At 43.3% G+C, this 23,897-nt stretch overlaps 1 protein-coding gene across 1 annotated transcript in view; it reads left to right on the top strand.

Moving 5' to 3' along the window:
* Window positions 1-23,897, top strand: part of LOC149450441 (uncharacterized) — a gene marked incomplete at its 5' end in the record, with an annotated part of 316,412 nt that overhangs the window by 257,242 nt on the left and 35,273 nt on the right. Inside the window, 4 exon segments of the mRNA XM_089691949.1 lie at window positions 17,832-17,941; window positions 20,954-21,106; window positions 22,250-22,397; window positions 23,069-23,205. Of these exon segments, the coding sequence (XP_089548075.1) occupies window positions 17,832-17,941; window positions 20,954-21,106; window positions 22,250-22,397; window positions 23,069-23,205 (548 nt within the window).

Here is a 23,897-nt window from a genome sequence, read left to right as displayed (position 1 = left end):
GCAAGGGTTGAAAGGCACCCAATTTGGAGGTCAGGCAACGGGAACTGGCAGGGAATATTTCTGTCCCCATGCAGATATAGGTCACTCTTGATGCTTATCTGACTTCCGTTTTGGATTATCCTGGGATGCTGGTTTTATTCCAAGGAGGATGTGTGAGGAGGCAAGCCCAAAAAATGATTGCATAAGGTGCTTGAATGGAAGAGCATGCTTGAGGGAATCTTTTACATCAAGGATTTTGTCTTTATTGGGCGGTGCATTCAATGTCCAACAAAGACCACATCATGTTGTAAAATTCTCTCACCTATTCCATACAGGTGGCCATTCTTGTCAGACCAAACTGTCATCGGTATGTACATGGATAGGAAACTGTCCAGAAGGCAGTGATAAATGACTCATCCTTGGAATGGTCTAAAGTTGCAAGTGATGTTCCCCATGGTTCTGCCTTGAGGACAAGTCTGTTCCACTTGTTCGTTCATCATAGAGGTTGCAATGAAGAGCTCAGTTTTCATATTTATTGCCAAATTATTTCTCCATAATTTGGTATCAAAGGATATAGCATTATTACAGTAAGACTTGATCAAATAAGGGGTTGGCCAGCTACATGGCAAATTGAGTTTAGCTACAGATTATTAAAGGTTTACAATCAACTTCAGTTTATTTTGCTGTCTGCATCCCCTTGGACATATTTTCCTTTCCTTCCTGTCTCAAATGTAACCAGAAGTGTGGGAAAACTTTATAAGTGCAGAAGAGTGCTCCACTTGTTCAGCTGTCAAAAAAATCTTCCATTGGGGACATTTTTTGCTTTTTTTTTTTTTTTTTTTTTTTTAAGCCATTCTCTATTCCATCCAAAACTAAATAAAATTCGATTTTTTTTTTTTTTTTGTAATTTTACTGGTCCCTGCATATAGCATGCCTCTTCTGTATGCGGCCATTAATGGGCACCAGGAAAGAAATAATGGTGAGTATTTAATACAGTTTTTGCTTTTTCCTGATTATTATATGGCAGCATACAGATGACAGGTATGGTCCCATGGATAGGCACCAGGAATATAAAAATAACTGTATTTGATACTATTTTCTACTTTCTCAGAGTTCATTGAGACAAGGCTGTTGACTGAAGATCATTCAAAAGCAGAAATGGGCAGCTTAACCCACTGGTTCTGATTTTTGATTTTCAATCAACAGCATCTCTCAATGAAAGTAAAATGTTTTGGCTACACATACTTTACTAATCTGTAGTAGTACATTGTAAAATCAAAGCTACTCATCTCTACTTTGACTTTTTGCAGGACGGTAGCGTGGCACAGCTTGAAAACCCATGAAGTGTCTGGAGTTAATAATCTTCCCCTTGAATACTTTTGGAAAATTGAATAAGTGCATAGATCATGTAATATACAAAAAAAAAATCAAACAATACTTCAATAAAAAAAAATCCTGTGCATCGCATTCAGTGTTGTCTTATTAAGTTGATATAGGCAGACCTAATTGGTAAGAAGGACCCGCCAGTTGATTATCCACTGGAAGATCCTATCTAAAAATGTTTTGTAGCTTAATGGTTAAAGCTGATGGTAGATGTGCAATCCAAAATAAGTGACAAGTGCTGTGTATTGCAAATGATTTGAATTTTTCACCAATTCATTTTGTTCTGTTGATGCCTCTAATATGCATACACTTCATTGGTAGCTGCATAGCATGTCTCAGGGCACATTTCCTGATGGTGACAATAGTGAGCCATGCCTGCTTACTGTGTATTTAAAAAAAAAAAAAAGCCACTTATTTAAATCAGTGGAAGCTTGTCTGTAGCAGCCCCTTGCTTACAGTTGTGCAGTGGCAGTAAACACAGAATCCACTTGCAATTAACAGAACCTGTATTGAATCCATGGCTCAAAGATGCAAACAACCCAGCATGAGGATGATTGGGAACACTTAGAAATTGAGTCAAGTGTGAACAAGCCCTAACTTGCCAGACGCTCCTATAGCTTTAGTATGGGCATTAATGTTAATTAGCTTTATTATGGGCATTAGAGTGGCTTTACAAGTGTTAAAAATGCTTCTCAAATGCCTTGTGTAGTTTTGAGGCACTTTATAAGCATTTTACAAGCATTTAAAACCACAACCTAAATGCCTATAATAAATGAAATGGTGAAGCACTAAACCATAAATTAATAAATATAATGCAATAAGTGAATTAATATGTAGTAACCCACAGTGCTCTGATCCAATCTGGATCCAGTCAAGTGCAAAACTAGTGAAACGCACAGGAATAGCCTGTTGCAACACTCTGTGAATCCCTTTTATACAAATACAAATCCCCCCCCTGTCCCAAAATAGGGGACTAATGATGTGATGTATATAAGTGATCCCTTATGACTAAGGGAAAGCAATCAAATTGGTTTTCATTAATTAAGATTGGCACTGATCACAATTTCAAAAAATAACATCAACCACACAAGTTATTGGACATTGAGATTTTTTTTTTATCTGATCTTCACTTAACTTCAAAAAGTGATGAACAGGTGGTCTCAACTCTTGTGACATCCTCAAATAGCAGAAATGCCCCCTCACCTCCAAACCGTGACCGCAAGGGCCAACTCTTTTTAGGATCACCCCATGATCCTTAAGGATACTATCTCGTCACGGGAAGATGCCGTATACGCTCCCTTCAGCAATACCACTTACTCCTCTCAGGTTCCTTCCAGGTGCAAGTACGGAAATACAACTCACTCTCCACTCAGGATGTAAGCAGGTGCTGTGATAGTTGTCGCCAGGGGCGGACTGACAACTCATGGAGCCCCTGTGTCCTTGCCCACGCTCAAAGCGCACCCAAAAAGCCTATAAAGTACCAGGGGCATTTCATGGGGCCCCCTACTGACCTCGGGCCCTCAGGCAGTACCAGAGTGCTCGAATGGTCAGTCTGCCCCTGATTGTCGCTAATCATTAAAACCTCCAACAATATGTAATTCTAGCCTGTATGCCTGAGCACTATAATGTGACATGTAGTGGCATCTTCTGACCCAAGAACAGATATTGAGCTGTCACTTGTAGTAGCAGCCAGTTCCCTTTTTGATGAATGTACAAACAACCTTTAGGTCCAAATCTGTAAGGAGTGAGCCCAAGTGTTAACCAGTCAACCATTAATCCGTTAACCATGCATCTGTATAATCCATGAAATAGACTGGCTCATAATAAACTGTAATGCACCTAAAGTTGTTCCCTATTCCACGTCATACACTTTCACATTTGAGAAGCTTCCCTTATTTTCACTGGTGCCAGTCCTAGTCCACAGAACACCTGAGGCCCATGAGATATGGGAGTCTAGGTTACCAGGGAAACCTTTCCTATCACCACCAAGCAGTTGGACCTTCTTCCACTAGACCACCACTCATTCCCAACCAGCAGGGCTTGTACCATCCACACTTCCTAGGTGTTGGCTATACTGTATTTCTCTTAGAGAACATGAACAATCTAGCACTTATGACAGTAGCCTAAAGCTTAATCTATGTTTGACTTGGTGTAAGTCATCACACAGATGTATGGTTCATTGTGCTGATAATACCCAATGAACAAATCAAAGAGGCTGAAAACATTTTACGACTTAAATTTTGCACAATGTGACACATTCTCAAACAGTCAATGGTTTCCATAGGCCTGGTTCCAAAAATATGGTTAAGTTCAGGTATAACATGGTGACTGTTACAGGAGGGAACTATGGCTCTGGTCACATACAGACATAGTTCTCCACTATATTCCCATCCAAGGTTATGGCTGTGCTCAACTTTCCTTAAAGTGGAAAGCTCAGATTTCATTCTGTGTCCTACATCCTTTCACAGGCTCTCCTGTTAGCTTTCTGCACTCTAACTGTCAGTTTCTGAGATCTCTCCCCAATTGAGCTGGAGGGAAGTATCAAGATCCAAGGCTAATTTACGTTTGGGTTCTTGGTAACTGGGTTTAACTTTGGAGATGAATACTTTGTTATGAGCGATAGTATCCCCCCTCTTTTTTTTTTTTTTTTTTTTTTTTGTATCTATGCGTAAGTAAAGGGTGTCCAATCTTCTGCAGGCTTGATGGGGCCCTAGTTGGTGCACATTAAGGTTCAAATCCTTCCTTCTGTAAGGGCAAGATTTCCTTAGTGGTTGTAAATGCTGCTTTGTGCAAAACCACTGCACAAAGCATTTAAGTATAGACATGTATTTTATTAAAAAAAAAGCCTTTAAGAATCCCTTTTAAGATGGTATAGTCAAAGACAGATTCTCTCTAAGCTTTCTTTCTACAATCTTAGCTAATTCATGCCTTCATCCTTTGTGTTTTTAAAGGGGAAGAAGCTAACTTCAGCAGAGGTTGAAGCCCTAAAGATGGTGAACTAGTCTGGTGAAGCAGGTTCCTTTTTGGAATTGGAAGGAACTTGAAATTAGATACTAATGTAATCTTGTCTACTGAGGGCATCTGCTGTAGCCAGAGTCCTGTGGCTTCAGAATCTTGGTGACACTTGGTATACCATAATACAGAGTGGGCTAAGCAGTCTCGGCCTCAGTGTGATAAGCTCTAGTGTAAGGTGTATTAAATTGAACTGGCATCTAACACCATCACTTGCAACTTGTAATGATCTGGGTATGGAACCCTCTCACCTGGTCTGTTGTCTTTGTAGTGTAAGAGGTAATCTCTGTGTGGGGGGGGCCCCCCCATGTCTGTTAAGGAGCAATTCCAATGACAGCACTATGATCTGCCTTCGAGAAGGATTGACTGTCCTACACTTCAAAGACACCAGCAGTCTCCAGTTATTTACGTCTCTGCTCAGTGACCCAATCCAGCTCAGGATCTCCAGAGTCCCACACAACCTTCTCCACACACCCATCCTCCATCTCTCACCATCCAATTCTTTCCTGTAAAGTTCCCGGGCTTCTCAATATATATGCCCTGGCCCCTTTGCCAGCTCTCCTGGGAAAAATAGTCTAATCACTCCCTATCTGAGTGCATAAGTCCTGTTACCATCATACAAGTCCAAGCAGCCTTTTCTTCAATAGTCTGAATAACTGGACTGCAAAACACTGTCATCTTGTTCTTAATTAACATCTTGCAACTGGTATTACTGCAGGGTGTTACATTAGTCCAGCTTCAACCAATGTAAATATGTATAGTATGTGCCATACCTTTGAGATCCCTAGGGCAGCTAGAAATCCCTGTAGTAGGCATGGTCACTATAATGATGGGCGCTAGCTTCCAGTTCCTGCTGAGCAGCTCCCCTGCTGCTTAGTGAGCATAGGAAGCTACCTGCATGGCATGGGTGCCATTTATTCAACACTTTGTATTAATGCCAATGAATGCAATGTGTTCTCTGGTTGGATGAGATGGAGATTGTGATGTCATTGCCCTGCCTCTCCAATTAACATGTGCACAACTGGGTATAGATTGTCACCTCTTAACAGGAAGTGCCCTAGTAAAGACCTTTATGGCAGGATCACCAGGAATTGTTTTAACCCCTTCAGCTCTGGAAGGTTTTACCCCCTTCGTAACCAGGTCATTTTTTGCTATTCAGCACTTTGCTACTTTAACTTGTAATTGCACAGTCATACAACACTGTACCCAAACCAAATTTATTTCATTTTCTTCACACAAATAGAGCTTTATTTTGAAAAAAAATGTTTTACTTTCTGCTATAAAACATATACAATAAAAAATTCAAAAATCGAATTTCTTCATAAATTTAGGTCAAAATGTATTCTGCTACATGTCTTTGGTAAAACATAAATCCTGAAAAGTGTATAGTGATATATTTATTTTTTTTTTTTTCCTTTTCTTTTTGTGATTGGTGAGGAATCATGGTTGACCAGAAGTAGGACAGTGACATTCAGAGGGGGGAGCGTAAAAATCAACCCTGATCTGTAATATATTCAATGCTCAGGGAAATGACAAGAAATCAATTGAAGTTTGTTTAAGTTTTGTCGAAAGAGAATTTTCAACCAAGTCCAATTAAACCACTTTTTAGACAATTTATGTATTAATTTGTAGGGACCCTTCCCCAGTTCACATAACACAAAGTTGCATGACAATTGAAAATCCATTTATTTTAATTGTGGCTGTTCCAATCAATACGACTCAATTCACAGCAACTTTTAAAAAGGTCCCTGCACTTCTCTGATCAGACTTTCATGCAACTTGAGTGCCATAGACTTCTCAAGTCGCATGAAATTTATAAGCAGGTCACACTGGAAATTGTACAGCAATGGGGTCATAGATCCTAAATTTAGCTGTAGTCGGCCTTAATTGATATTGGTTTCCCTAAATCTCAGATCATTGTTTGCTTCCTCCTATTGTTGCAAAATGATCCAATGGTCTGAGCTATGAACATTTCAATCTTGCTAGCCAACCACTAAGAGATTTACTGTCAGTGGCACCTGCCCTGGAATGATAGAAAATGCCCTTCCTGCACCCTGATGATGTCTGCCAACAAAACATGTAGGGTGGGGCTTTGGCCTGTGACATCATCACGCCTGCCGGTGTACAGCAGCGCGGCAGAATATGCCTTATTTCTGAGATGCTTGTGAGTATTTTTTACACAAAGTATAGAGTTTTAGCAATATTACTCTATACAGTTTTTATTCATCATTTGACCAGTGAAAATTGTGTACATTATTGGATCAGTTACCACCTCCTTAATTTGAAGAGTGGGGCTTGAAGTATTGTGGAATGACTGACACTTCTTCCTAATACTCAAGTGCAGTTGATCTCTTTGTTACATCATTTCTATGCGGTAAGGAGCTTGCACTAATGGTGGTTTGGCACTTTGTATGTCTATTTCAAGATATACACAAATTTAGAACAAGGTTTCTTTATTGCCTTAAAGGGCTAAACACTGACACTGGTTGAGGACCTGTTCTAATATTTCATTTATTTAGCCTACTATTGACTTTCATTTTACATATTTATGTCACATGAGTATTCACGCTGCCTCGTTAATGATATCATTGATATTTTTATCTCATACTTAAATTATAGTTTCTCATAAATGAGGTATTGATTTGATGTAAAGATTGCGCACCTACTTGTAGGTAGGATGCAGCGGCAATAAAACACAAAGTCAATAAAAGCGTTTATTGGAGAAATGCAAACAGTCACAACAAACCCCAACCAGGGACACTCATGGATTCCAGCAGCAAGTAAAGAGCAGGTTTCGGTCTGACAGTGCTTGTGATGAGGGGCACAGTGCGGCCTGGCTGTCTCATACCCAAACAGAAAGATGTTCAGAGAAGTTGCGAGCTCTACATTCCCTCCTTGTCAGGAACCTTTCCCTGCTGTTAGTTTTGTCCATAACGGGCTTGCTACCTGTCTCTGCGCCACGCCAAATGCATGCCAGAACCTAGGGGCAGGGACTTATATAGCCTCTGCTGAACCAAGATGGCCACCAAGGATTACCCGGATGCAGAGCTGTCAACTGAAACGCTGCCTTCAGAGACCTGGAAGCCATGGAGAAAGTAGGTTTCTCTGACTTCCTTTCCAGGCTGTGGTACCGCTTGCCGAATGCCAACTACAGTGGAGACACAGACTGCACCTGCCTACATATTGGTTACTAACAAATAGTTGTGAGAACCTTCTGGAAGCTTTCTTGACTCCCGGGCTTTGGGAGGAGTGAATCCGAACCTTAGATTGCTGCACCAGAGGGTGAAAACTATCTGACGGAGCAAATTCAGAAGAGCAAAGTACATACTTGGGCACTGTAGGAAGTCTAGTGGCTCATCCAGAGGGTTTGTGTGCTGCAAATGTTTATGGCTGGAAGAATACCAAATGCATAGACTTCCAGTTCACACCTGAATCGCACAGTGGCCCGTTCTCCTATGCGATTCCTGTGTGAATCAGTGCTATGCAGTTTTCAGTCCATTCATTTGAATGGGCTGAAATCACCCTAGAACACACCAAAAGTAGTGCATGCACTACTTTTCAAAATTGAGATACCATGTGATCTGGTGCAGGCAAACTCATTGCTTTTGTGATTTACATTTGGGGTGTCATTAGGATTGTATTAACACCCACAGCAGATCACACACCCAGTGCTTTTTTAACATGGTACGGGAAATGCGCATGGAATGTGGACTTCCCGCACTGCGTTCCGGTGTGAATGAGCCCTAAAGGTTCTTTGTCTTTAGAGCTGTAAGGAGAATTTGGAGCCCACGTCTAGTCTTTTTGGGTATGCTGAACCCTAATCGCTTCATAGCATCTTTCAGATTTCAAAAAGTGACTGGCACCCAATTCTTCACACCCCACTAAAAGTATAAATGCAACCCTGGGGTTACAGGTCAGCCCACCAAGACACTTGGGGGTCACTAACTACCTCAAGGAGGTAAGTGGGTCCTACACATAATTTTATTTTTCATAAGGTTCTATTCACACTTGTCGTTTCCGGAATGCCTAAGAAATCACACAGAAAATGTGCCTTTTATAAACACGCTGCAAAAGACATGTTCTCTGGAGTGACAAATCATGCTTCTCTGTCTGGCAATCCGATAGACATGCCTGGGTTTGGTGGTTGCTAGGAGAATGGTACTTGCCTGACTGCATTGTGCCAAGTGTAAAGTTTGGTGGAGGGGGGATTATGGTGAGTTGTTTTTCAGGGGTTGAGCTTGGCCCCCTAGTTCCAGTGGCGGGAACTCTTAAGGCGTCAGCATACCAAGACATTTTGGAAATTTCATGCTCCCAACTTTGTGGGAACAGTTTGAGGATGGTCCCTTCCTGTTCCAACATGACTGCGCACCAGTGCACAAAGCAACGTCCATAAAGACACGGATGAGCCAGTTTGGGATGAAGGAACATGACTGGCCTGACCTCAACCTGATAGGACATCTTTGGGATGAATTAGAGCGGAGACTGCGAGCCAGGCCTTCTCGTCCAACATCAGTGCCTGACCTCACAAATGTGCTTCTGGAAGAATGGTCAAAACCTTCCCATAGACACCCTCCTAAACCTTGTGGACGGCCTTCCCAGAAGAGTTGAAGCTGTTATAACTGCAAAGGGTGGACCAACTCAATATTGAACCCTATGGACTAAGACTGGGACGCCATTAAACTTCATGTGCGTGTAAAGGCAGGCTTCCCAATACTTTTGGCAATATAGTGTACAGTGAAGGAAATTAGTATTTGATCCCCTGCTGATTTTGAATGTTTGCCCACTCTCAAAGAAATCATCTGTCTAAAAATCGAATGGTAGGTGTATTGTAACAGAGAAAAGCAACAAAAAATTCAAAAGAAGTGCATGTCTAACAAATGATACACTGATTTGCATGTTCACTAGGGAAATAAGTAATTGATCCCCTTCACAAAACATGACTTAGTACTTGGTGGCAAATCCCTTGTTGGCAATCACAGAAATCAGACATTTCCTGTAGTTGGCCACCAGGTTTGCACACATCTCAGGAGGGATTTTGGCCCACTCCTCTTGGCAGATCCTCTCCAATTCTTTAAGGTTTGGGGCTGACGTTTGGCAACTCGAACTTTCAGCTCCCTCCACAGATTTTCAATCAGATTAAGGTCTGTTAGGCCTACTCCAAGGACCTTAATGTGCTTCTTCTTGAGCCACTCCTTTGTTGCCTTGGCCATGTGTTTTGGGTCATTGTCATGCTGAAACACCAAGCCACAACCCATTTTCAATGCCCTGGCTGAGAGAAGAAGGTTCTTACCCAAGATTTGACAGTACATTGCCCCGTCCATTGTCCCTTTTTCTGCTGAGGGGACAGAACAACTGTACTGCATCAAACACCCCCAAAGCAGAATGTTTCCCCCACCATGTTTGACAGTTGGGATGGTGTTCTTGGGGTCATAGGCAGCATTCCTCCTCCTCCAAACACGTTGAGTTGAGTTGATGCCAAAGAGCTAGATTTTGGTCTCATCTGACCACAAAACTTTCAAGCAGTCCTCCTCTGCATCATTCAGATATTCAGTGGCAAACTTCAGATGGGCCTGGACATGTGCTTTCTTGAGCAGAGGGACCTTGCGGGCACTGCAGGATTTCAATCCTTGTCGGCGTAGTGTGTTACCAATTGATTTCTTGCTGACTGTGGTCTCAGCTGCCTGGAGATCATTGACAAGATCCTCACGATCTAGTTCTGGGATGATTCCTTACTGTTTTCATGATCATTGACACTCCATGAGGTGAGATCTTGCATGGTGCACCAGACCTAGGGAGACTGACAGTTGTTTTGTGTTTCTTCCTTTTGCGAATGATTGCACCAACTGTTGTCACCTTCTCACCAAGCTGCTTGGCAATAGTTTTGTAGCCCAGTCCAGCCTTGTGTAGGTCTACAATCTTGTCCCTGACATCCTTGGACAGCTCTTTGGTCTTTGCCATGGTGGAGAGTTTGGAATCTGATTGTTTGATTGCTCCTGTGGACAGGTGTCTTTTATACAGTGCAGAGCAGACACAGAGCTGCTCGCTCTCCTCAATGGGCGGTCAGATAAAAACGAACCGCCTGTTTATTTTCATCTGATCCAATGGACAGAAGGGGAATTGGATCCCTATCCATCCCTTTTTGGTAGAACAGATTGGATTGGATGTTGATGGTTGTAAACGGACGCATGTCCATTTACACCCGCCGCTCCATAGAGGAGAATGGAGGTTCCGATCGGGTCTGCTTGAAAAACGGGCAAGCAGACCCAATCTGTTAATCCCTGTGAAAGAGCCCTTACTATGTAAGAATGGAGATGTGTGAATGAGCCCTGAGCATCCAATGAGCAAGCAGGTGACACCTCCTCATGCCCGTTTTTTAAATTATTTTTTTAATTCCCTGCAATGCTTTTACATTCAGCTGTCAGTGGTGAACTCCGCTGACAGCTGAAACATGAACGCTGCATTGGTTTTCACTACTAAAACACCACATGACTTGATAAAATAACTCATGCGGGATTTTAGTAGTGACAACCATGTGTTAATGTTTCAGCTGTCAGCGGGGTTCCCCACTGACAGCTGAATGTTAAAGAATTTCCATAAATTAAATAATTTAAAAAGTGGCGTGGGGTCCCCCCTCCCATCCATACCAAGCCCTTCGGGTCTAGTATGGATATTAAGGGGTAACTCCACACCAAATTTAAAAAAAAAAAACAGCGTGGGGTTCCCCCCAGAATCCATACTTTAGAACTTTATCTGAGCATGCAGCCTGGCAGGTCAGGAGTGAGCTCCCCCCCTCCTGAACTATACCGGGCCACATGCCCTCAACACGGGGGGGTGCTTTGGGGCAGAGTGGGCTCCCCCCCCAAAGCACCTTGTCCCCATGTTGATGGGAACAAGGGCCTCTTCCTCACAACCCTGGCCGGTGGTTGTAGGGGTCTGCGGGCGGGGGGATTATCAGAATCTGGAAGCCCCATTTAAGAAGGGGGCCCCCAGATCCCGGCCCCCCTTTACGTGAATGAGTATGGGGTACATGGTACCGCTACTAATTCACAAAAAAACTAAAAGTGTAGTGTAAAAAAACACAGGACAGGGTCTTTGACAAGTCCTTTAATAAATGAAAAATCTCATAGAATGTCCCCCGAAGTAGATCAAACGTCAATCACGAAACCCGCCGCCGGCAACCGGAAAAAAAAAACAAACTGATGTCACATGGGGCGGGGTCACTCGGATCATGTCCCCGAGTGGCCCCACCTCTTACATATTTAAGAGCTGTCACCCAGGCTCACAGCAGAAGGCTGGCAGCCAGCGTCAGATGCGAATCAATTTTTTTTTTCTTTTTTCGGGTCACCGGCGGCGGGCTTCGTGATTGACGTTGGATCTACTTCGGGGGACATTCTTTAAGATTTTTCTTTTATTAAAGGACTTGTCAAAGACTGTGTCCTGTGATTTTTAACACTACACTTTTAGTTTTTTTTATGAATTAGTAGCGGTACCATGTACCCCATACTCATTCACGTAGGGTGGGGCGGGATCTCGGGGCCCCCTTGTTAAAGGGGGCTTCCAGATTCTGATAAGCCCCCCGCCCACAGACCCCCACAACCACTGGCCAGGGTTGTGGGGAAGAGGCCCTTGTCCCCATTAATATGGGGACAAGGTGCTTTGGGGGGGAGCCCCCCTGCCCCAAAGCACCCCCCCATGTTGAGGGCATGTGGCCTGGTATGGTTCAGTTGGGGGGGGCGCTCGCTCTCCCCCCCCCTTTCCTGACCTGCCGGGCTGCATGCTCAGATAAGGGTCTGGTATGGATTTTGGGGGGACCCCACGTTGTTTTTTTTTTTTTAATTTGGCGTTGAGTTACCCATTAATATCCATACCACACTCGAAGGGCTTGGTATGGATGGAAGGGGGGACCAGACACCGTTTTTTAAATTTTTTTTTAATTGCGAACCTTTATTTTTAGATTCAGCTGTCAAAATATATATTATCTAGAGCAGGGGTGGGCAAACTTTTTGACTTGACGGCCGCAATGGGTTCATATATTGGACCCGGGGGCCGGACCAAGAGTAGATGAATGGTGTGTATGTGTCATCCATAGTAAGTATAGTAATATTACCCCACAGTAAGCATAGTAATTAATCCTCCATATAGTAATTCATCCCCCATATAGTAATTCATCCCCCATAGTAATTCATCCCCCATATAGTAATTCATCCCCCATAGTAATTCACCCCCCATATAGTAATTCATCCCCCATATAGTAATTCATTCCCCATATAGTAATTCATCCCCCATAGTGTAATTCATCCCCTATAGTAATTCATCCCCCATATAGTAATTCATCCCCCATATAGTAATTCATCCCCCATAGTAATTCATCCCCCATATAGTAATTCATCCCCCATATAGTAATTCATCCCCCCATAGTAATTCATCCCCATAGTAATTCATCCCCCATATAGTAATTCATCCCCCATATAGTAATTCATCCCCCAGAGTAATTCATCCCCCATATAGTAATTCATTCCCCATATTAATTCATCCCCCATATTAAGTCCCCAAGTCCCCCCTGTGTCAATTCACTTACCTTTGCTCTGCGCGTTCCTCTCGCCGTGTTCCTGCGCCGTTCCGGTGTAGCATGAAAATCTGTCTCCTATGAGGATCTGTCCCCCTCGACGTATCTGCGCATGTGCCAGTTTCAGGCATTAGCAGCCGATCGGCGATCTCCGGCACATGCGCAGATATGTCGAGGGGGACAGATCCTCATAGGAGACAGATTTTCATGCTACACCGGTCTTCAGGGCGGACTGTGAGAGGAGCCTAGCGGGAGCCTAGCTCCGCGGGCCGGATTAAAAGGTCCGCCTGGCCGTATACGGCCCGCGGGCCGTAGTTTGCCCATTGCTGATCTAGAGTGACCTTCGAAATATGTAAAATCATTATAATGAAAATTATAAAGGATAAGAAACAAAAACTGAATCAACAGAACTAAGGAAATCACATTAGAATACATAGAGATATGCCTAGCTCCAAATAGTGCTGTTTGTTAATCACAGTAGACACGATTGAGTGCCGTCTGTCAGAGGACTCCACACTGAGATTTACTATTGAGCAGCGTCTAAAAAGAAAGCGCCCACGGCAGACGGCTAAAATGTGTTCTGAACCAGACAGCACATGACACTACTGCCGCCTGGAGCTGGAAGGAAGCCCCGGCGGCCATTTTAATGAAGGTATAGTGTGTTATTTCTGCTCACCACTATACCCTGTCTGTTTTATGCGGTACTACAATAAAGATATTTAATCTACTACACTATGGGCACTTGTTTTGTGGCTCCTATCTGGAGCTATTAAGCCCACAGGTACCTGTTAGTATCCAGCATATCCGGAGGAATAGGAGCCCCATATCCAGGCTGATCATCTCACCAATTTTAAGGGGACCTCTGGAACCAGTGGATTTAAATACTTCCCTAACGGCTGGATGACTGCACCATAGGAAAAAGTTCACCGGATTGTCCAGTATACCTTGAGGTTTTATATTTACGCGCAATATCCATGCGTTTCCGCTGAGTGCGCATTTTTTACTATCGGTTGGAGTCACAAGTTCATCTGCTGCATTTTCTTCCGTTTTAAGACTTTATATTCGTTTATGGTTTTTACATGCATTTATGACTATTATATGTGGACTTATTGGAATACCTGTAATTTTACATTTTTACAGCACTACACCCTATATTTGTTTTTTGATCTTTTAGAGCCATATTGGTACCTCTTGGTGTTTTAGCAGCTACCCTTAGGAGCGCTCACTATACTCTTATTTTTACTTGTCGGTTTTAGCACCATGTGTGTAAAAAATGCTCAGAGCAATGTGAACCTAAAAGTAGTGCACATAGTGTGTACTGTGAGTCCAGCTTGAAATAGGGAGTCTTGCCTTGAATCCAGAGATAGGTAGATGGGAGCTGTAATTGTCCTAATAATGTCTGTAGTCACTGGGCTCCTCTGTTCCACAGATTTTTTATTTGCTCAGCAATCTACTAAATTCTGTCTTAGGCTGGCCATACATTATACAACTTTCTTTAGAATATTGCTTTACATTTACCAAAAACCATATAATATGTCAAAAGGTCAAACCTAAACAACACTTTCAATTGTATCCAATTAAGCAGGCCCTTGCATTACATAGTTGATGGTAAATCTAAAGGAAATTGGGCAGAAATTGAACAGAAAATTGTATAGTGTATGGCCAGCCTTAGATACTGCTATAAAACCATCCCTGAAAATAGGCCCAGTGCAGTGTAGTAAGCAGGACCACCATTAGAAACATGGGGTCTTGTACATCCTTACAAAAAATGACCACTGCCCCAGTCTATAACTGGCCTTCACAGCAAGGAACACATGGAAGGGCGCCGCATGTCAAACAACAAAAGAGAAAGGTTCCGAGCTCAACGTGCCAGTCAGCTTGCAAACAAACCGAATTAATCTAACAGTATGTGTTAAAAACAGGGGCAAATATGTACGTAAACTACAGATCCTCATCACAGCACCCCGATATTCTGTAGTCCTAAGTCTACAAATTTTGAGAGCCCCCATAGTAGAGGCACATGTATTTAGTCTAGGTTCACATCTGTGTGGGTGGTGTGGTCCCGTGCGGGCTGCGTTTTTAGAAGAAGTGCAGGGACTTCTTCCCTGCGTGTAATGGGGTATGGGAGTCCATTCAAATGAATGGGCTCTCGTGCCCACGCAAAATGTTGCCCGCACAATAGACCAGGGGCAGGTGAATCAGAGGGAACCCACCCTTCCTTAAAGGTACAGGAGCGCACCGGACACCCAACATGTAGCACAATGGCAACTAGGGTGTCCAGTGCACCCCCTCACCAACAATTCAGCAGTACAAAATAAGGCCACTGCCCCAGTCTATAACTGGCCTTCACAGAAAGGAACACATGGAAGGGCGACGCATGTCAAACAACAAAAGAGAAAAGATCCAGCTTGCAAACAAACTGAATTATTTATTTATTTCAGGTACTTATATAGTGCTATCAATTTCTGCAGTGCTTTACATATAAATATATATATTGTACATTCACATCAGTCCCTAACCCTCAAGGGGTGTACAATCCAAGGTCCCTGACTCACATTAATATACTAGGGACAATTTGGACAGGATCCAATTAACTTACCAGCATGTCTTTGGAGTATGGAAGGAAGCTGAAGTACCTGGAGGAAACCCACACAGGCACAGAGAGAACAGGCAAGCTCCAGGTGGGTAGTGCTGTGGTTGGGATTTGAACCAATGGCCCTAGTGCTGGCAGGTGGAAGTGCTAACCACTAAGCCACTGTGCCACCCCTGTTATTAACCTAACAGTATGCATTAAAAACAAGGGTTTAGTTAGCACACATTTGCAAATACATATGTAAGCTATAGAGCCACATCACAGCACCCCGATAGTCCTAGCTCTACAGATTTGTTGGTGAGGGGGCGCACTGGTCACCCTAGCTGCCATTGTGCTTTATACTGAGTGTCCAGTGCGTTCCTGTACCTTTAAGGAGGGGTGGGCTCCCTTGGGTCCACCTGCCTCGGTCTATCCTTTAAATACATGTGCCTCTACTATAGGGACTCTCACAATTTGTAGAGGTAGGACTACACAATATCGGGGTGCTGTGATGTGGCTTTGTAGCTTATGTATGTATTTGCAAATGTGTGCTAACTAAGCCCCTGTTTTTATTGCATACTGTTAGACAGGTTAATTTGGTTTGTTTGCAAGCTGGCTGGCAAGTTGAATTGGGAACTTTTTCTCTTGTTTGACATGCGTCGCCTGTCCATGTGTTCCTTTCTGTGAAGGCCAGTTAGACTAGGGCAGTGGCCATTTTTTTTTGTACTGCTGAATTGTTGGTGTGGAGGTGCACTGGACACCCTAGCTGCCATTGTGCTACATGCTGGGTGTCTGGTGGGCTCCCTCAGGTTCACCTCCCCCTGGTCTATTCATTAAATACATGTGCCTATACTATGGGGGCTCTCACAATTTGTAGAGTTAAGACTAAAGCATATCTGGGTGCAGTGACGTGGCTCTGTAGCATGCGTATTTATTTGCAAATGTGTGCTATCTAAACACCTGTTAACGCATACTGTTACAGGTTAATTTTGGTTGGCTAGCAAGTTGCATTTGAACTTTATCTTTTGTTGTTTGTCTTGTACATCCTGCCTAACAAGGCCCCAGTATCTCCCCATGCAATCCCCCACTACCCTGCACTTTGTACCTCCTGCATATCCGTTTACACCTTATCTGAACACCCTGTATTCAAATACTCCCAACACTCTGTATCCCCTATATCTCCAACACTCCAGCACTTTGCACTTCATGCTTCACCTGAACTCTGCACCTCAATACTCCAACATTTTGCACCCCAGTACTCCAACACTCTGTACTGCCTGCATCCCCAATACTCCATCTCTACACCCTGTGCATCACCTACACTCTGTATCTCAATACTGCTACCCTGCATCTCTCCCTTGTATCTGGGATTTGTGTTGAGAGCCTCACCTTTATGGAGTTTGCCCACCAGCCCTCTTCTAAAATGGTTGTCTCAGTGCCATGTGCTTCTGTGCATGGCTTACAGCTCCATACTTCCCACATTGTGAGCTCCAACCAGACGTGCCCCTCCATCACAAGTGGGAGATTCTGGGATTTGTAGTCAGTGATGAAGCGTTGAGAAAGGACCAGGGGGTGGAGGGATGGAGGACTCTGAGCTGCCCACAGGCAATAGCTCCTATAAGTCGTCAGGGGGGCCAAATGCCTGAGCTGTCTGTATCCCTCTATTGGCAGCTCTGGTATTAAGTAATCAGGGCCCAACGGACATCTCAGCCCTTACAATGTGAAACAAGCATAATAATCAGATGGCTTCTTTACACTCTCATGCGCAATACCCCATGCTCTGAGAATGGTAATTAATATTCCATTTGAGAACTAGAAATGCATGTAAGGAAGACTGAGGTTGGGCAGGTTTTGTCACTGAGCTCTAAAAGTTCTTCTGATAGGACAGCCACCCACCTGTTATTGAGCTCAGCTCTCCACCGAATTGTGTTATACTCCTGGTCTGAGGCCTGCTCATGACATCCCTGGCCTGAATATCTGAGAATAAAGGAATGTCCATGCACAAATGCTATATTCTGCACTGTACTGTAAATCTTCCGTGACAGATCACATTGACATACTAGCAGAACCTTCAGCATGGAATGCACGTGCAAGGTTCTGCAGCAGTCATTTTAGTGCAGAACGCAGGCACATGTCTTTTAAGCAATCTTCCCTCTACACCTCCGTTCCTCTCCTTGGGAGCACCCCAGAGTTGGAACCCCTTCCCTGTGTATACTGGCCTTCAGCTTCCATCACCAAGTTAAAGGACCTGTAGCTGAGGGTCAGGAGAGATCATGGTGCTCTCAGTATACCAGTGTCTTCCTGACGTTCCTTCTATAGCTCTGCCCGGCCCGGTATGTTCCCCATTGGGATACTACCATTATTCACATCAGTGACCTCTGTCCAGGCCTTCAAGGCTTTAGGCTCCCGGGTGAAGGCTCCTTCAGAAGGTCAGGCGAGACAAGGCAACTACAGCTATTTTCATGTTCTGTGCCAACAAGCCTGGCACTTCACCCCTGCAAAGAGCCTTTTTAATTAGTACTGCAGGAGACAGCATCTTTGGGGTATCTCCCTCCCATGCCCCATCTACTCTTAGCTCCACCCACCACTGACATTTATGCATGCATTATTTCCACCCTTTACATCACCAGTGGAGGGGTTTCTCTAAAAGAGGAGTTAACACCTAATTACAAATTTCTCCTTGCCATACTACAATGGGACCAGAGTCCTTTAGCGGCAGGCTGAGTTTGACAACCTGTGCACCCACCTCATTTGTAGAACCCCATCAACACCTCAGTAGTAAGGCACAGGAACATGAAGCAAAAGCATAATAAGGGTACGAGCCGAGGTCACAGCAGGTAGGCAGGAATCTAAAGACAGGTTAGAGGCAAGTCAGGTCATGCATGGGAAGACAAATCTAGCAGGTTAGGGCACAGGTGAAGCAGGAACTAGCTGAAGACCACACAGCAATCCAGCTTAAATAGGACTTTTGGTGCCAGTGTCACAAGCATGGCACATACAAGCCTTGCATTGAGCCTTTGCTCAAAACTATGAGAATGCAGATGAGCATGCAAAAGTCTTCTTGTTTTATATACGTACTGGACATTCCTAAGATCTACCTCCCCCTGATGACCAGCCTGAGGGCCACATGTTGCCCCTGGTACATTGTGTGGCTCTCAGATCTCATCAATCTGTAGGGGAAACATTGGGGTAATAACATTGATCACTACTAGCCTCATGTAATGTTTTCTTAGTTTTGTGTTGTCTTTTGCAGCATTCACAAGCCAAAAATACAGCATGTTAAGACTCTCCGACCTTCATTTCCTCTATTAGTTCTGCAGTTTCTGACAGTCCTATCAAGCATTCTATATATTGAACATTTTGTGTAGCCTTTTAGTAATGTCAGGAGCCAAACTGAACCCCCCTTTAGCTCATAAGTTGAAAACCACTAATCTACCCTCTCCATTTGAATTGTTATATATTAAGGAATAGTTTTTATTTAAAGGTAGTATAAATATATAAAGGCTTATATTGACTTCTCAGATTATTCATTACCAGTGTAGGGTGGAGTGGTGTAGGGGAGAGGCAGCATTTTGAGATGAGGAACATCGCCTTCAGTGACAAGGCCAAAATCCAGCTTTAATATATTTAAGAAAAACCTGCAAAGGCAAAGAAAAATCTTGATCCTGGCCTCACTATCTAGCAAATGTCCTAAAAGAAAGTCTAAAAGTTTCCATTCCTATCCTACATGTTTGTTCCAGGCCAGTGACTCACAAGGTCATCAGAGTGATATCCTGCAGTCTACAGCTTTAGAAACAAGTCAACAATGGCAGCACTTATATATCTAGGTTTACAGGTCCACCCCAGAGTACCAAACAAATTGCATTATTTCAGTATTAGTTGCCAGTTACATGATCCTTATCTACTGATGACCTATTAAGGTGTACCTACCAATATGCTATACATGTCTTTATTCAATAGTAATTATTTGCTGAAATATAACTGTACAATACACCCTATAGAAACGACTATCTGTCCTGTGTTGGGATTCTAGCAACACAAGAGAAAAAGCACTGCTCTGTGTTGGATAAATTGCATGGTTTATGAAATATTTTCTGCTTTGATATTGACCCTACGCATTGTCTGCAAACACTATAAATGTATATAACTGGAAAAGTCAGTTGCTGTCTGTCCTGTCACTAAACCAGATAAAAGCACCATCATGACGCCCAAGCTATGGCTCCTTCTGGTGACTGCCACATTTCTAGGACTTCCGAGTTTGGCTACTGAAAATGGAAGTGGTGAGGAAGACTTATGTAAGTAATTTCACCTCCTAAGTTAAAAAAGCATACAGAAATGAGGCTGATTAGTCTAAGGTCCATGTCACATGTTTGAATAATAACCAACATACTGAATGTTATTTGCTCCAACACTGCAGAACCTCACTTTTTTGCAGCAAAGCATTGATGGAATTAAATCTCTTGATTTGGAAAAACTAAAACATTTTGTTTTTAATTGCAAAGCCCCCAATTGTCCCTCATTTGAGACCAAATCCCGCTGTCCTTCTGGCACCCTCAGTTGTCATTTTTGACCTAAATTGTATCTCTATACAAAATATATTTTACTAACTGTTATGCTGCTCTAAACTTTTATCCAAACACTGTATTTAATTTGTTTTGTATAAGCCAATTATAAGGGAAAATAGAGGTTAAAGTACTTGTGTGGTTTAGTCCAGTGCTCCCCCAAACTTCAGCTCTTGCAAGCCTTTATTTGGCTCTTGAAGCACTAATTCCTACTGGTACAAGACACCATTCCTCCCACTGACCCCTATGATGGGGCACTGTTATTCCCACGAATGCGTACGATGGGACATTTTCTACCACTAATACCAATGATGGACATGATTCCCCTCCCACTGACCACAAACACTTTGCCACCAAGCCTGACACATTTACTGATGCTGGGGCATTTTCTACTTCCACTAGCCACAGTCCAATCCCCCTAAAGTCTGAACAATCATAAACTGGCCTTTTGTTTAGAAAGTTTAGTGACCCCTGGCGGCTTTGCCAGTCATTTTCTGCACATGAGATCTTTGTAGTCAGTGTAACTGGGGTTGTGGCAGGGATGTGCTTTACTTTACCAACATATCGTGTGTCCTTTACAGATGTAATTGGGCTATGGAATAGCAAGACCTCTGTGTATTTTGTGTGTTTTTTTTTTTTTTTTTTCCTCCTACCAAGGATGCACCTTAATTTCTGTAGTTGTTCCTCATAACTGATGCCCTCCAACCCCTTTATTAGCTTTGTTGCCTTTGATACAATATTCTTCAAAACACATAACTGGACTCCCTAGATGTCTCCATCGCAGATGATTGAGAAGTGCACATAGGAAGTGTGGAGCTTTACTTGTATGGAATATTTAGTACTGAAATACTTGCACAATTCTTCCTATTGTGGTTTTAGATATAATAGCACCGAATGAGTGTGACGGCTCTCCATATGAGCGAAGAAACTGTGGATACCCTGGAATAAGCTCTTCAGACTGTGCCAAGAGAGGGTGCTGCTTCAATACCAGTGTACGGGGGGTGAACTGGTGCTACTACACTAACTCTGACAGTGAGTACTACCACAGAACAAACATTACCGGAATCTGCCACAGAATAATATCGTGAACTATCTTTGCTGTTATTGCTAAAACATTTTGGTCTGTTCCTTAATCTTCAATAGAAAGTAAAGTAGAGCAAGGGCCTTCTAAACAAAGCCAATTTACAGTCCTTCAGACTATAGGTGGGCTGTGGCCAGTGGGAGTAGAAAATGCCTTAGGCTTGGTCAGTGGGAATAAAAAAAAATACTGTGGTCAGTGGGAGGAAGTGCCCAACCTGTTGGTATCAGTGGGGAGGAATAGTGCCCCATTATTAGTGGTAGGAATAGTGTCTAGTCATTGGTACTAGTAGCAGGAATAGGGTTTCTTCTTTGGTATCAGTGGGAAGATCGCCTGTTCCTTGGCATTAGTGGGAGAAGTGCCCCATTGTTTGTGTCAGGGGGAGGAATAGTGCCCCAATGGCTGGATAATGGTGAGCAAAGGGCCATATCTGACAGTTTAAAGACCACTGACTTGGGGCAGGCTAAACTTTATGGGCTATGTACATCCCTGACTAGGGATGCAGTACTCAGGACAACCCCTGTAAAGTATGGGCTGCTCTCTAACTGTAGATGCAAGGTTGACATTAACACCATGTACTTCCTTAACTGGCATCCTACCTATGGGGAGCTCTACTGGCTCCGATGGCACTAACACTGCCTGTTAGTCCAAATGGTCCTGTACCTAACCCATTACAATGACTCTGGAGCCATCTAGTAGCCAAAGAATTACATTGAGCACCTTTATGCCCTTACCCTATAGATACAGTGGAGTAGTAAGCATAGCCACAAAGAGCCAGGAAATGGGCTATTTGCAGGATTACCAGTTGAAAAGAAACCCTGAAACAAAAATTAATGCAGCCACTACAACTAAGGACACAATACTTATTTTGGGGTTCAGATATTTTTTTAAGGACAGAACTCCTCATCTACTTATTCTAGGCCAGTGACTTGTGTAATGTTGAAACCAGCAGATCAGCAAACTAGCTTTTTCAGCTGAACGAAGGGTCGTTCCCTGCTTGGCAACATGACAAGGAATTCCTAATTTTTTTAATGTGGATCCCCCCTTTAAACCACACCATGGCATCATAAAAAATGCTTTTTTATTACCCGTTTCAGATGAGGCTCAGTGTGCAGTGAGTCCAGCCAAAAGAACCGATTGCGGATACCCAGGAATTAATGCCAGCGAGTGCCATTCCAGAGGATGCTGCTTTAACTCCACTATTCGCAGGGTTAAATGGTGCTTCTTCCCAAAACAACTCGGTAAGTTATTGCATCACATAGCCAATAAAATCCTTTAGACTAAGGGCCCATCTACTTTGTGGTGTGTTCACATGTGGTTGACATGTGTCACGTTAAGGCAGCCCATTCTGAAAAGAGCTATAGATTTACCTCTGATAGTCTTAAGGCTTAACCTCCCCCCCCCCCCCCCCCCCACACATGTATACATGCCTAGATCCAAGAACTGTGGCTTCAATTGTTTACCTCCATAGGTGAAAGGCTTCTCTCCTAGCCACGTATGTACATTATAGCCCCCTAGATTCCTCTGTGGCTTTTTTACCTTCAGCTCCCAGCCAGGATGGGTCCCAATTACAGCCTCATGGACTTCATGTGCATGCACAGCCAGGAGAGGGAGCCTTTCACAGCTGATTGTAAAACATCCGGATCTCTATGATCTGTGAAGGGGAAGGGTGGAATCCTGTAGGTCAGGGCAATGGGGGTAAAACGACTAGGCTCACCATATCTGAAAGTGCACTTACCCTTTAAGTCAAGAATGTGTATAAAAATTAGTACCCCCCAAAGGCTCTGAAAACTTTTCTGTGCAGCCAGTTAACATGAATTGCCATTTCAAATACAATATTATCAATTATTCTTCATAGATGATGATCAAAGCTTGGTGAGGCCATATGATCAAAGCTTGGTGAGGCCAGCTGACAGGACAGGCTGTGGATATCAAGGAACTAGAACAGACTGTGGATATCCAGGAATTGGTTCCGAAGAATGCCATTCCAGAGGATGCTGCTTCAACTCCTCCATTCCCGGGGACAAATGGTGCTTCTACCCCACTGACTACAGTAAGATTATTTCCTATGCTTTAATTTCCATTAATATAATTAATATGCAGAATTTTTAGAGTGTCAACAGTTTCCACAGTATGTTACAAAAGCAAGCTGTGTTGGTGTCTTAGTTCTACTTGGTATGAGCTTCTCATAATCCCCTATGTAGCACAGCTCAGACTGTAGGGGAAGGCAATCCGAAAAGCCAATCATATAAGCTAAAGTGCTGATGTGCTAACAAGGAACATGCTGATAGGAGGAGTGTGCAGACTTGATGCATAACATCTCAAAAATCTGCTGCTCCTCCTTTTACTGCCTGGTCTTTGGCGGGGGGATACTGAACTGCATTAGAAGAGAAAAAAAATCAGGTCCTCCTGCTATATACAGCTGTGCATGCAACTCGCTAATCTACTAACAGCTAAAACCAATGGTCACTACTCTGTACTCTTACTACTTGACCTCCTCTGAGGCTTTTGATATGGTTGACCATCCCCTCAAACTCCACTCTCTTGGTCTCACTCTGCTCTCCTGGTTCTCCTCTTACCTATCGCAGTGCTCCTTCAGCATTGCCTAGAACACTGCCTCCTCCTCTTCACTCCCTCTTTCTGTAGGGGTCCCTCAAGGTTCTGTCTTTGGACCCTTTCTCTTCTCCATTTACACCTCCTCCCTTGGTCACTTGATAAACTCCCATGGCTTTAAGTACTCTCTAT

Source organism: Staurois parvus, unplaced genomic scaffold, assembly GCF_062004578.1.
Source record: "Staurois parvus isolate SC_StPar_1 unplaced genomic scaffold, SC_StPar_1.0 ptg000574l, whole genome shotgun sequence".
Taxonomy (NCBI): domain Eukaryota; kingdom Metazoa; phylum Chordata; class Amphibia; order Anura; family Ranidae; genus Staurois; species Staurois parvus.
The sequence above is the reverse complement of the archived record's forward strand: the minus strand, read 5'-3'. Positions and strand labels throughout refer to the sequence as shown.